General features: G+C 43.2%; 1 protein-coding gene across 1 annotated transcript; it reads left to right on the forward strand.

The window, feature by feature from the left end:
• Positions 1-228: 228 nt before the first annotated feature.
• Positions 229-3,316, forward strand: DBI (diazepam binding inhibitor, acyl-CoA binding protein). The gene is made up of 4 exons (XM_057376745.1): positions 229-313; positions 406-523; positions 2,236-2,298; positions 3,021-3,316. Exons 1-4 carry the CDS (start codon positions 305-307, stop codon positions 3,092-3,094), a joined length of 264 nt encoding a protein of 87 aa, XP_057232728.1. The 5' UTR covers positions 229-304; the 3' UTR covers positions 3,095-3,316.
• Positions 3,317-10,876: the final 7,560 nt, after the last annotated feature.

Genomic DNA, 10,876 nt, shown 5'->3' on the forward strand with positions numbered 1-10,876 from the left:
TGAAACACCCGATTGGCTGCAGGAGGCTTTGCCCCGCCCCCTCCCGCCCCGCCCCCCTCGCGCCGCTGATGGCCAAGATCCCCTCACTCCCTGATGAATGGGAGGTGCCCGCGCCGCCTCCGCATTGGCTCCCTGCCCGACTTGCCCCGCCCCCGGCCCGCGCTGATTGGATGCTGCGGGCCCCGCTGCGCTGTGATTGGCCAGCGGCCGGTCTGGCGAGGGGTGAGGCGGGTGAGCGGCGGGGGCGGTGCGGCAGAAGCGGCGGGGTCGGGATCGGGATCGGGATCGTGCTGGGCTCGTCACGATGACCGAGGTGCGGGGGGCGCCGGGGCTGCGGGGAGCCGGGGGGAGCTGGGGGGCTCCGGGTACCTTCCCCTCGCTCACCCGCTGCCGCCTTCCCCCCAGGCCGCGTTCCAGAAAGCCGCYGAGGAGGTGAAGCAGCTGAAGTCGCAGCCCACGGACCAGGAGATGCTCGACATCTACAGCCACTACAAACAGGCCACGGTGGGCGATGTGAACACGGGTAGGTACCGGCCCCGCTCCTCACGCCGGCGGCGCTGGAGATGCTTCGGGTGGCAAAACCTCTTCCCCGTTGCCCTTCCCGCAATCCCGCGGCTCAGCGAAAGTGACTCAGTGCCGACTTGGCACGGATTTGTGTGCGGGAGGGCACAGGCTGACCCGATAAGGCTTTGTGCAATTCGTGGTTTTTAGATTAACCCGGCTGCCGCCGTGCAGTGAGGGCCTGAGGATGCTTTGTGTTAGCTTAGTGCAAATATTGGGATTGGTGTTTTTGGAGACCTCTGTCAGTAAGCAGCTGCTCAGGCCACGGGGTGCTACTTTAATGCAAACACTTCTCAGTTATACAGATTTTAACAGCAAGACAAACAATACAAGTGTGGAGTTGCAATACTGGAGAGGATGACAAAGTGTAGTCAGACTTGGTTGGCTGCTAAAAATAGTGTTGCAAAGCAAAACCAGAAGAAMGGGAGCAAACTTTTATAGGAGCTGCGATTAAATATCATACTTCAGAAAGACTGTACCAAAATTACATCTACGAGTACACTGTGTAAAATGTTTCTGGCTACTTCTCTTGCTACATTGCTGTCCGTGCAGCTTAGCCTTTGGAATAACATTTAGAGTGAAGCCTGTCTCTATCGACCTTGTGTAACACTGGAGTAGCTAGAATTAGAAAGGGAAAAGGTCATTTCTCTGGAGTGCTGGCCTCCTAACCCAGGAGYTGGCAAAGTTTATTGAGTGCCCATTGATTTAAAAGCTGGCAGCGAAGTGTAGAGGAAATGGTAAGTAATTCAATCTCCTTGTCCCAAAGTGGGCAGCGTGAGGGCAAAAAACGTGACTTTGGGTTTAAAATACGATCCTTTTGGTGTGGCTGGACCTCAGCATTATTAGAGCTGGACAGGGTGAAATGGAGCTCCAGAGCTGTGAACGTGCCACCATTCCTGCGAGTGTCTGCGCTGCTGTGAGGCAGCTGCCAACCTGAGTTGGCCAGAGAAGCAGCCTGAGGGAGGGTTGGTGCTGGAGAGAAGTGGAGCTGCCAACTGGAGCTGCGGGTCACTGTGCCACGGGAGCTGCACAAGGGTGTTGCTGTGGAAACAGCCCAGTTCCATTTGTGAGTTCTAAGAATTGTCTTTAAGGGGAGAGAGGAAGTAAAACCACAAAAGGGGACTTTACACAAAGAATAACTATATGCACATCATTCACCTACTTGGCCACACCACAGCCTGCAGTGAAGTGTGTTAGATTTCTAAGGTTTTATCGCTGGATGATGGAACAAATGCAGAGCTATAGGTTAGAAACACACCCCTAACTTGATGATCATGAGTTCCAAGCTGTATGTTACTACAAACAGCTGTCTGTTTTCATGCCTCTGCTTGTAATGGACCTTAGGGTAATTCTGCTGTACTTCAGAACTGCTCTTCTTTAATTGGATACCTCTTATGTGGTACCCAACACRTAAGGCTCTTCAGAAAGTACAATTAAACCAGGTCACAATAGTTGGTGCTCTTCTGCTGTCTCGCGGGAATTTGAAAGAGTTCTGTTGTCACCAGCAATGTTGTAACAAATTCCCCTGAGGTGATCTGCTGGCTGCAGGTTAGCAAGTAACAGCTGCAGAGATGAGCGTTTGTATTTTGTTAAGAGCTAACTAAGCCTTCAGGTRGGTATTAGCTACACCCAGATCACACAAGCTAATCCTGCTGCTTATCCTGTCTCTCTCAGAGCGCCCTGGTATGCTGGACTTCAAAGGCAAAGCAAAGTGGGATGCCTGGAGTGCATTGAAAGGTAAATGTCTGATTAAAGAAATGGATAAAATTACCACTGGCAGACTAATCAGAAAGGCATATGTAGTTTAGCAAGAAACAGAATAGTGTTTCCTTTTAATATAAGAGTTCTAGAAGTTCAGAATGCCTTAATAATAAACTTCTAATTACCTCAGCAAGGCAGAAGTAATCCTGAAAAAGTTGGCCKGTATCAAAGGGAATTAGGTTGCAAAATACCCAGGTGACCTAAGATATTAAACAAAGAAGAACATAAACATAAATTTGTTTTCYTGGTCCGAGCCTAATCCTCAAAACTGAGATCTCCCTCCAGCTGTTATGCRTCTTATAGTTAGGAAAGCTTGGGAAGAAACAACTGAGCTCACAGCTCTAAGTGAGGAGCCAAACAAATGGTCTAATCTATGACAATGGGACTYTTTTTTCCTGCTGTTTTGAGGAATAGCTTTCCTGTAATAATTGTCAGTGGCATTAATAGAACTAATACACTGTTTAGTTGGTGTCTTGCAAACAAGTTGCTTTAGTTGCAAAAACAATTTTGCTTTCAATCACTGTTTTTTCATGACTGATGGAACACATTTTTTAAAAATGTGGATTAGTAGTGGATTTGTGACTGTCCTGGCTTCTTTGCTCTCGTGCTACCACAGGCTGTAGCAAGGAATTGTGACTTGTAAAAGGCATCTTAATCTGTAAAAAGTATCTGACTGCTTCCTGTATTCTGTCCTTCAGGAATGTCCAAAGAAGATGCAATGAAAGCTTACATAGCAAAAGTGGAGGAACTAAAGGGCAAATATGGCATCTGAGCACTGGATAAATCAGCTACCTGCACGCCTGAAACCTGCCTTATTTCTAATAATATGGAAAACTGGTTTCTAAGAGTAACCTTAGATACCTAATATGTCATAGTCGGTTCTCCTCATGCCTGTAGTTCAGGAGAAATTATGTACCTGCCTAATGTACTGACACGGTATCAATTCCTTCTGGGAACAAAATCTGGAACTCATTAAAGTGCGTTTGGTACTTTAGCTGTTGTGCTGGTCATCCCTTAGCGATCACTGAGCTCATCCTGTGATTGCCGCGTTGTCGCTGTCGAGCCGAGCYGTCTGCCCCAGTCCTGGTGCCACTAGAGGGGGTCGGTCACCTGCGTTTGTGAACAAACCACTCCGCCTTCCCTCCTGTCCCAGGTAGGTGAGTGGCAGCCCACAGCAGCTGGAGCAGCACAAAGCTTATCTGGAGGAGGTTATCTTTAATGCTAAGAACAAGGTGCTTGATATTTGTTACCTGGAGCTTTCAGAGATTTGGTCAACAGCTGCCAAATCATCTTTTATAAAACACTTCTGGGATGTTATTTCCCAACAACMATGTTGGGCTTCTAGAGAAAAGGCAAATACTGAACASAAAACCTTCCCTGGAAAAGGAAAGGTTCCACAGGCAGCAGAGTTGATTCTCTTGATGCTGTAAAAGTGAAGTACTGATATTGCCATGCACTGAGGCTGCAGTGAGGTGTGAATCATGTATAGATTGGCTGAGCACTGCTCAAAGAGAAAGACTTACAGTGATCATCAGCAAAAGTTTGATTACAAACYACACAGTTGTGACCCTCTCTAGTGTGCTCTTAGTTGTTTTAATCTGCCTAGTGTAGTCGGTTGGAGCTGGTGATGATGGRTAGGCAAGATTTTGCTTTTAAAATGTGATATTCGACTATTTCAGCAGAGAGCATTATGYCTTATACAGAAATAAAGCATAATTACTGCTCTACTGGTTAGCATCTGAGTAGGTAAGGTCTTCAAGCACTCTTCAGATAAGATTTATTACTGATTTACAGAACTACGTAGGAATGAAAACTCATTATTTATCTGTCTAGGTAAATACAGTTTTGCAGCTAGTTATACGTGGCTGTAGTAGATTGGAGATTACTTCACATGCTTTCAAAAATTACAACTTCCCCCTTTGCTACTTTTAATGGSAAATGCTCTTAGAGCTGCTTTTTGTCCTTAAAATTGTGTTAGGATAAAAAGCAAAAAAAAAAGGCTGTTTATTCTTGTTCCTCCTTGTTSCTCTGGGTAACTAAAATAAGCATTTGGAGTTTTTTTTACCTTCTCTTGTATCCTCTGTTACTTGAGATTGCCTTAATTATATTCACTTGGTAGGAGAGGGGTAAGGGCAGAAATTCAGCATAAGAAATGCTTTTACCTGTTTTTCAGCCCTTAATTCTACATCTTTGTAATACAGCTCCATCTTTGCAGCTGTATTTTGTGAARCTGATTATCTTTGAAGGATTCTGCCAACCTTTATCAGAACAGAGCCTATACYAGCAAATGCTCGCTCCCACATTGCTCTTGTTTGCTGGAAGCTGATGCACTGTGAGCTTTGTGCTTTGCCAGCATGTTTTCTGTCAAAACAGGTGTAGTCAGATGTTTTGACTGCTMAAGCAGTGGAGTTGGGTCTAAAGGATGGGCTGGGAGTAGCAAGTTCTATATCCCAGTCCTCATTTGGGTTTGTTTCCCCTGTGACAATCGTTACAGTGCTGCTCTCCTTCCTCTTGCCTCTCTGACATTAGGAAAACATCACTCTGTACATAGTGCTTATCCCAGCGAGGGTTTGCTCTTGGCCAGGCTTACAAATAATGCTGTTTGCCAAGTAATACAAGTGACTGAGAACTTTACCTTGGATGTCTTTATTTGGATACTTAGTTGTTTTTACTGTAGTAACACCTTTCTGCTTGCAGCTTCACCATCCTTAAGAAAGTAACATCAGTGGTCTTCATACTTATCTTGCCCTTGGCAGTCACCAGGAGCAAACTGAAAAATTCAAGGTTTGTAAAGAAGAGCTCAGCAATAAGTGTCTACAAAAGGCACAAAGGCAGAAGCAAAGGTACTGGTGGTGACTGTGCACAGTGTTGTTGATGAGAAGTGGCAACACGAAATTTGGCTGTAGAGGTAATCTAGGGTGCTACCACTGCAGGGAAAAGTTGAAATAGACTGAGCTGAGTTGAGGGGCTGGTTGTGGTTATCTGGTAACAGGATAAATGTCTGTAAATGYATAGGATGCTGGGCTGCCTGAAAATATTGCTGACCTAGTGACTGCCTAGTGCTCAGGTATGGTGTGTGAGGCACCTGGGCTGCATAAGTAACACTTGGAYAGTAGTGGATACCAGGGCAATGGGGGTTTAAGGACATCTACAAACAGGTTTATAGGTTGAGTAATGGTTTTTGTTTAACGAACAAGGGGATAAAAATAGACAACCATTCTTGTATACAGCCTTGAGATCAGAAACAGAAACAGAAGCAGCAAGCCTCAAACCAAAATGTAATTCCAGAGCCATTGCTCTGYCTKCAGTTAGGTACTTTTGGGGGAGGARCAKTTGCTTTTGATGGCTGGGCAGTGCTGCAAAACAGGGGATTGTTCTGACACCCTCTCAGGGAGTTGCTGCTATTTCCTCTTAGATCAAAGAAAGGCCAGCAACATCCTGATCCTGCCAGTGCTTGGGAAGGAGGAGAGACGTGCTGAAAGCAGCCCAACACGCAGGAGGTCAGAGAGCAGCTGGCACACGCACTCAGCTCTGCTCTGCTGAGTTYGCAGTGTGCAGCACGGAACCTGGACTTTGGATATGGCAATAACAAATGTTCACTCCTGTGTGTGATAAGACAGTGCTCCTTCCATCGCCCTTCCACGATTAGCTCTTGCTCACAGCAACAYGGAGCTGATTGGCACCCGCTGCAGGTAGAGATAAGAAAGGGGATGATGTTTTYCTTGGAAATCTCTGATGGGTTTTGCTTGCTTTTAACAAACGTGAAGGTGCAACACTGCTAGCACAGATTTAACATACTGGTGTATTGCCCATAACAGATTTTTCAGCCCTGTAAAGTGAATTTTTCTGTTTGGTTAATAAGCACTCCAAGGCTGACTGCAGCATGCAACTGTCTCAGAATTCTTCAGTGCTCATCTGGAGTGATCCTGTTTCATGATGCAAGCATTTTAACCTTTGAACTTATTTGACCCTGATGATACTGCTAAAAATAAATGACAATTGCATTTTCTGCTGCTGAAAATATTTGCTCTTCCCCTCGAGTGGTCAGAGCAAACAATATTGGGCAATACCACTTTGCGGTGACTGGGYATCTAAGCCATCTTGTGAGATTGATTATCAACTGGGGAGAAAAAAACCAAAGTGTATTTTGGTTGGGACAGTTTTCTAAATACCACAGCTGTCACCCCRAAATTAGGTTACATAGTCTTCCAAGTTGTCAAAGCTGTGTAGAATTAAGATAAATTGATACCACATAGACAGAAGACATTTGAGTGTATTTACAGGAATAAATTCAGAAGGGTAAAAGTTAATAGAACAAAAATAGGATCTAATTTTTTTCCCCACCCACAAGTATATGAAGTGCCTTCCAATTCAGATATCCTATCTATGAATTAGTCAATCTTCAGCTGCTCATTTTAAGTGCAAATAACATCAGTCTTAGATGTGTCTTCATCATTTATAGAACGAGCTTGCATTTCTTCTAGAATCAGGGTATCTGAGAAAGTTAAACACAGCTTGATTGTGTTATCTTTAGAATAGGGAATTCACATGGAGCTTGTCTGCAATGGTCTTTTAACTTTCATTTCCAGTTACTTGTAGGACACATGCATTTATGAGCTGCATCAAAAGAAGCACCACCACATGCTTTCTTTCCACACCCTGGAAAGAAAAATGATTACATTTCTTGGCCAACACAGACAGGCCTTRCTTCTCCCCACCAAAATATGCAAGGCACCAACTTGTTCCTCAAAAGTCTGAGGTAATGGTATGTCATCTCCTAACAAAAACTGCTCCTCTGAGTAAGTTCTGAATCTGAGAGATGGATTAACCAGTTTAATGTACTTGGTATTTTTAAATCCATTGATCTGAGTTTTTACTGAGAGAAGAAATACRTATGTGACAGCTGAGCAACTGAACAATATGATTTGTAGTAGTATAGGTAGTATTGAAATATGAACCCAAATTTTTCTAGTAGTGCTAAAAGGCTAAAGTTTTATTCTTTTGTGTTGAGTATTTATTTCAAAGCAGAATTGTCAGAATGGTCAGATGCAAATATTTTGAGGTATATCCTAGGCCAGTGTAACTATTGCCAGAGGTCCCTGGAAAAGGCTGGATCTGAAGCAGAAGGAGTGAGCACCCAGTGTTGGATCTCTGCAATGTGATGCTGAGGTAGGTCCAAAAACTGATCAGAATTGAAAACACAATTCGTGCTGGGATACAATATGTACACCTTTAAGCCTGACCTGTTTAAAGTCTCTCAGATTTAACTGAGGTGGGGGATAAAGTCACTGTCACATACTCCCATATTACCAGCACTTTATTAACCCAGCTCRGAGTCCCTTAGCAAGTACTGTTTGATGTGGGTGGACCGTGGGACCTAGACCTTGGTGTGGGTGTTACTGGGTGTTATTGCCGTGTGTAGCAGCCCAGGGCTCTCATGCACATCCAGCAGTGAGTGGGACATCCTGGGGCTGCAGGGACACGTGGTAGCCCCTGTCTGGTGGCCAGTCTGCCTTCCTGTGGCACAGCGGGCAAAGTGAAACCACCTGGCACGGGAGCTTTCTTCTCTTTACGTGCTTTYACATGCCAGGATGAGTTTGTCCGCTTGGCTGCAATAACGTGCAGTGATGGGAGGAAAATCCTGAGGTAAAGTAGTTGTGATAAGGGGCTGGTCTGAGCTCTGTGAGCCTTGGCACAACCCAACCCCCCTGTGTTACATATGCCACTGCCTGGGGCACAATTCACCGAGGATGACTGCCTGTGTTCCCAGAAGCTGCTGGTCTGGAGCAGCTTGCCAGCAACTTCTTGCCCCATTCCAGAAGCTCCGTTTCGGGCCAGCTAGGCTGAACCCTTTCTGAGCTGAATGCAGCTCCTCCAAATTGGATTTTCAGTCAACCACCAGGAAAAAACACAAAAGAACAGTGACAGGAGACAGCTGGCCTCTTCCTTCTTCCTCATAACATTTGCTACACGTTCACTGATTCGGGAAGATACAAAAAAAAATAGTAACATTTTCCCCACCATGCAGAGCTTGGATACCTCCCAAAGTCTCAGTCTGCAARATACTCAAGATCTATTTGTCTCAAAGATCAGATGTCTCAGACTTCTGTCTGGAGAGACACCTTGAACTAGGGATCTAACAAAACTGGGGGTTTAATGCCTTGCCAGGTGAGTTGTTATGCCAAGAAGTAAACATGTGATGAGAAAGAATTCTATTAAACAGAAAAATGTATTTACAGAAGTAACCAGCTTCGAGATTAGATGAACCCGGACTGGTGGTGCCTCAGTCATTTGTGTTCTGCTTCACCTCAAAGTGGAATTCTTCATTGGGCAACTGTTCCCTAAGCCCCTGGTGACTCTCAGATTTCGGTCCTGAACCTTCTGCAAGCTTCTGCAGGAGAAAAGCTGGAACAGATTCTTCAGTGGTAAACTTCTCRTGGTTTTAAGTGAACCAGATAAAACTATCTGCATGTTGTACAACAGTCTCTGGTAATTTCCATTATTTATGAACATATTTCCCCGAAAACTTTTTCTCCAGGGATAGGATGTGAAATGCTTATTTAAACAATAGAGAAAAAGGACTTTCTAAACATAATAATGAAACTGGCAATATACCAAGAACTCTACATTAACACAACTGATCCAAAAATACTTYTAAAGTGCTTTAAAGGTCATTTATTGTGTTGTTATTACATAGGTAATGTATTTTTCAGACAAAAAATGTTTTTTTWCTTTTAAGGCACTGAGCTCGTTTTACTGCAAAATAGCATTTTCACATATGACTTTCAAAAATAAAGGCATTTTCCCACAATTTTTCTTTTCTTTTAAAGTCGGATATTATGTTTGGCTTGTTTTGCAATGAGACAATGAAGATAAACTCATTACATTTAAAAAGGGTGCAGAGTTCTCACAGGCTTCCTAWACCCAGACAGCTTTACCAGAAGGTATTTCCAGCCAAGCAAGTGCAGAAATGAAGCACCAGCTGTTACAATCATCCTCTCCAGGGTGACTTCAGGAAAGTGACTCTGAAAGTGCCTATTCAATGCTGATTGTAATTCCAGGTCAAGTTTGATTTCTGTTTATATTTGGGGAAATTAAAYTAAATACAAAATATTCAAATAATTTCTGGTTTGCAGAAAAAGTACCATCCCCAGCCACTCTTTTTCCTCTTTTTCAAGAACAGGCTTGGCAGATAACTATATATTTACTAAAGAGTCTAAGTATGACAGGGGAGCAGTTTTTGTTTCAGATGTAACCACTTTCATTTCCTCATTCATCAAAGCTTTTTATGCATGTGTTTACTCATGTGAGCCTCGCCATGGACTTCTACAGAAAAAAAATATCTTGCTCAACAGAATACCTATGAAAAAAACTATGATAACTATGATAACTATGATAACTAAAAAACAACATAACTATGAAAAAAAAGTTTTTAATTGCTGAAGTTGTTAGGATGACTCAGATGTTCTAAATGATCTATGCTTAATAATTTTGCTAATTGTGGGCCAAATTTCCTAATACTTTGCAGGATTGAGCCTATGTTACAGAAAACGTAAGTTACATGAGGTTTTTGCCAGATGAGAGTTGTTGTATTTTGTCTGGTGGAAATTACATTTGCTCAGCATAGTTACATGCATGCAGCATTTATTCAGCTCATGCAACAAATGAGACAACAAGACCTGCTTGTGCTTTTTGAGWCAAAAATGCATTTATATTTTTGAATTTGAAACTTAGAAGTGGAAGGGTATAACAGCAAATGGATATAATCAGTCTGCACCATGCAATGCAGAAATGCTGATTAACCTGTRGAATGAAGAGCCCAGGATGTTTATAGAGTTATCCTATCAGCTGGTGAGCCTGAGATGAAAGGCATGTGGCAAGCATCAAGTTTGCTAGCTTGTATAGCATGTTCAGAAAACAAAAMATGTTGCAGACCACAAACCCACAAAGTAAGTTTTAACAACAGACCTTGCAAAAATTTGCCACGTGTTGCACAAGAAGAAAATTCCAGTTTGGTGTCTGATAGAAATATAATCTAACTTTGCAGAGAAACATTTAAACAAAAGATTCTGCAGGAAAAGAGAAATAAAAAGGTCAGAATTTATCATTAAATTGCAAAGTATGAAAACYATAGTAAACGTTGTTCAGAACTAGAAATAGTGCTACAGAATACATCCCCAGACAAATCATAGCAGCCATAAATGTAGTTTAATAGGAAACACAGAAAGACCTCATGAAATTGCATAGATTAAAATAATGAGACAATCTGTWTTGACAACTGATTAGTTCAGAAATGGAAGCAGGTAGAAGGGTAAAGTTACAATAATTTCTACCACCCCATGTTGGAGAAGGAGATTCTTCCAACTCCTTTTGGCTAGAAAGGCAATGGCCAAATTCTGTCCCCAGCTGCATATGAGAGAGGCACAGAACAATGACCGATGGGTCTGTCCACTGGACCCTGTGGAGTGACCACACTCTCTGCTGGAGTCAAAATAGAAATCTGGCAGTATAACAAGAGTTTCTGATGACACAGCAACACCCAGCTTTCTTGGGC

This window comes from Malurus melanocephalus, unplaced genomic scaffold (genome assembly GCF_030028575.1).
Source record: "Malurus melanocephalus ecotype Western Australia unplaced genomic scaffold, MMel_1.1 scaffold_289, whole genome shotgun sequence".
Classification (NCBI taxonomy): domain Eukaryota; kingdom Metazoa; phylum Chordata; class Aves; order Passeriformes; family Maluridae; genus Malurus; species Malurus melanocephalus.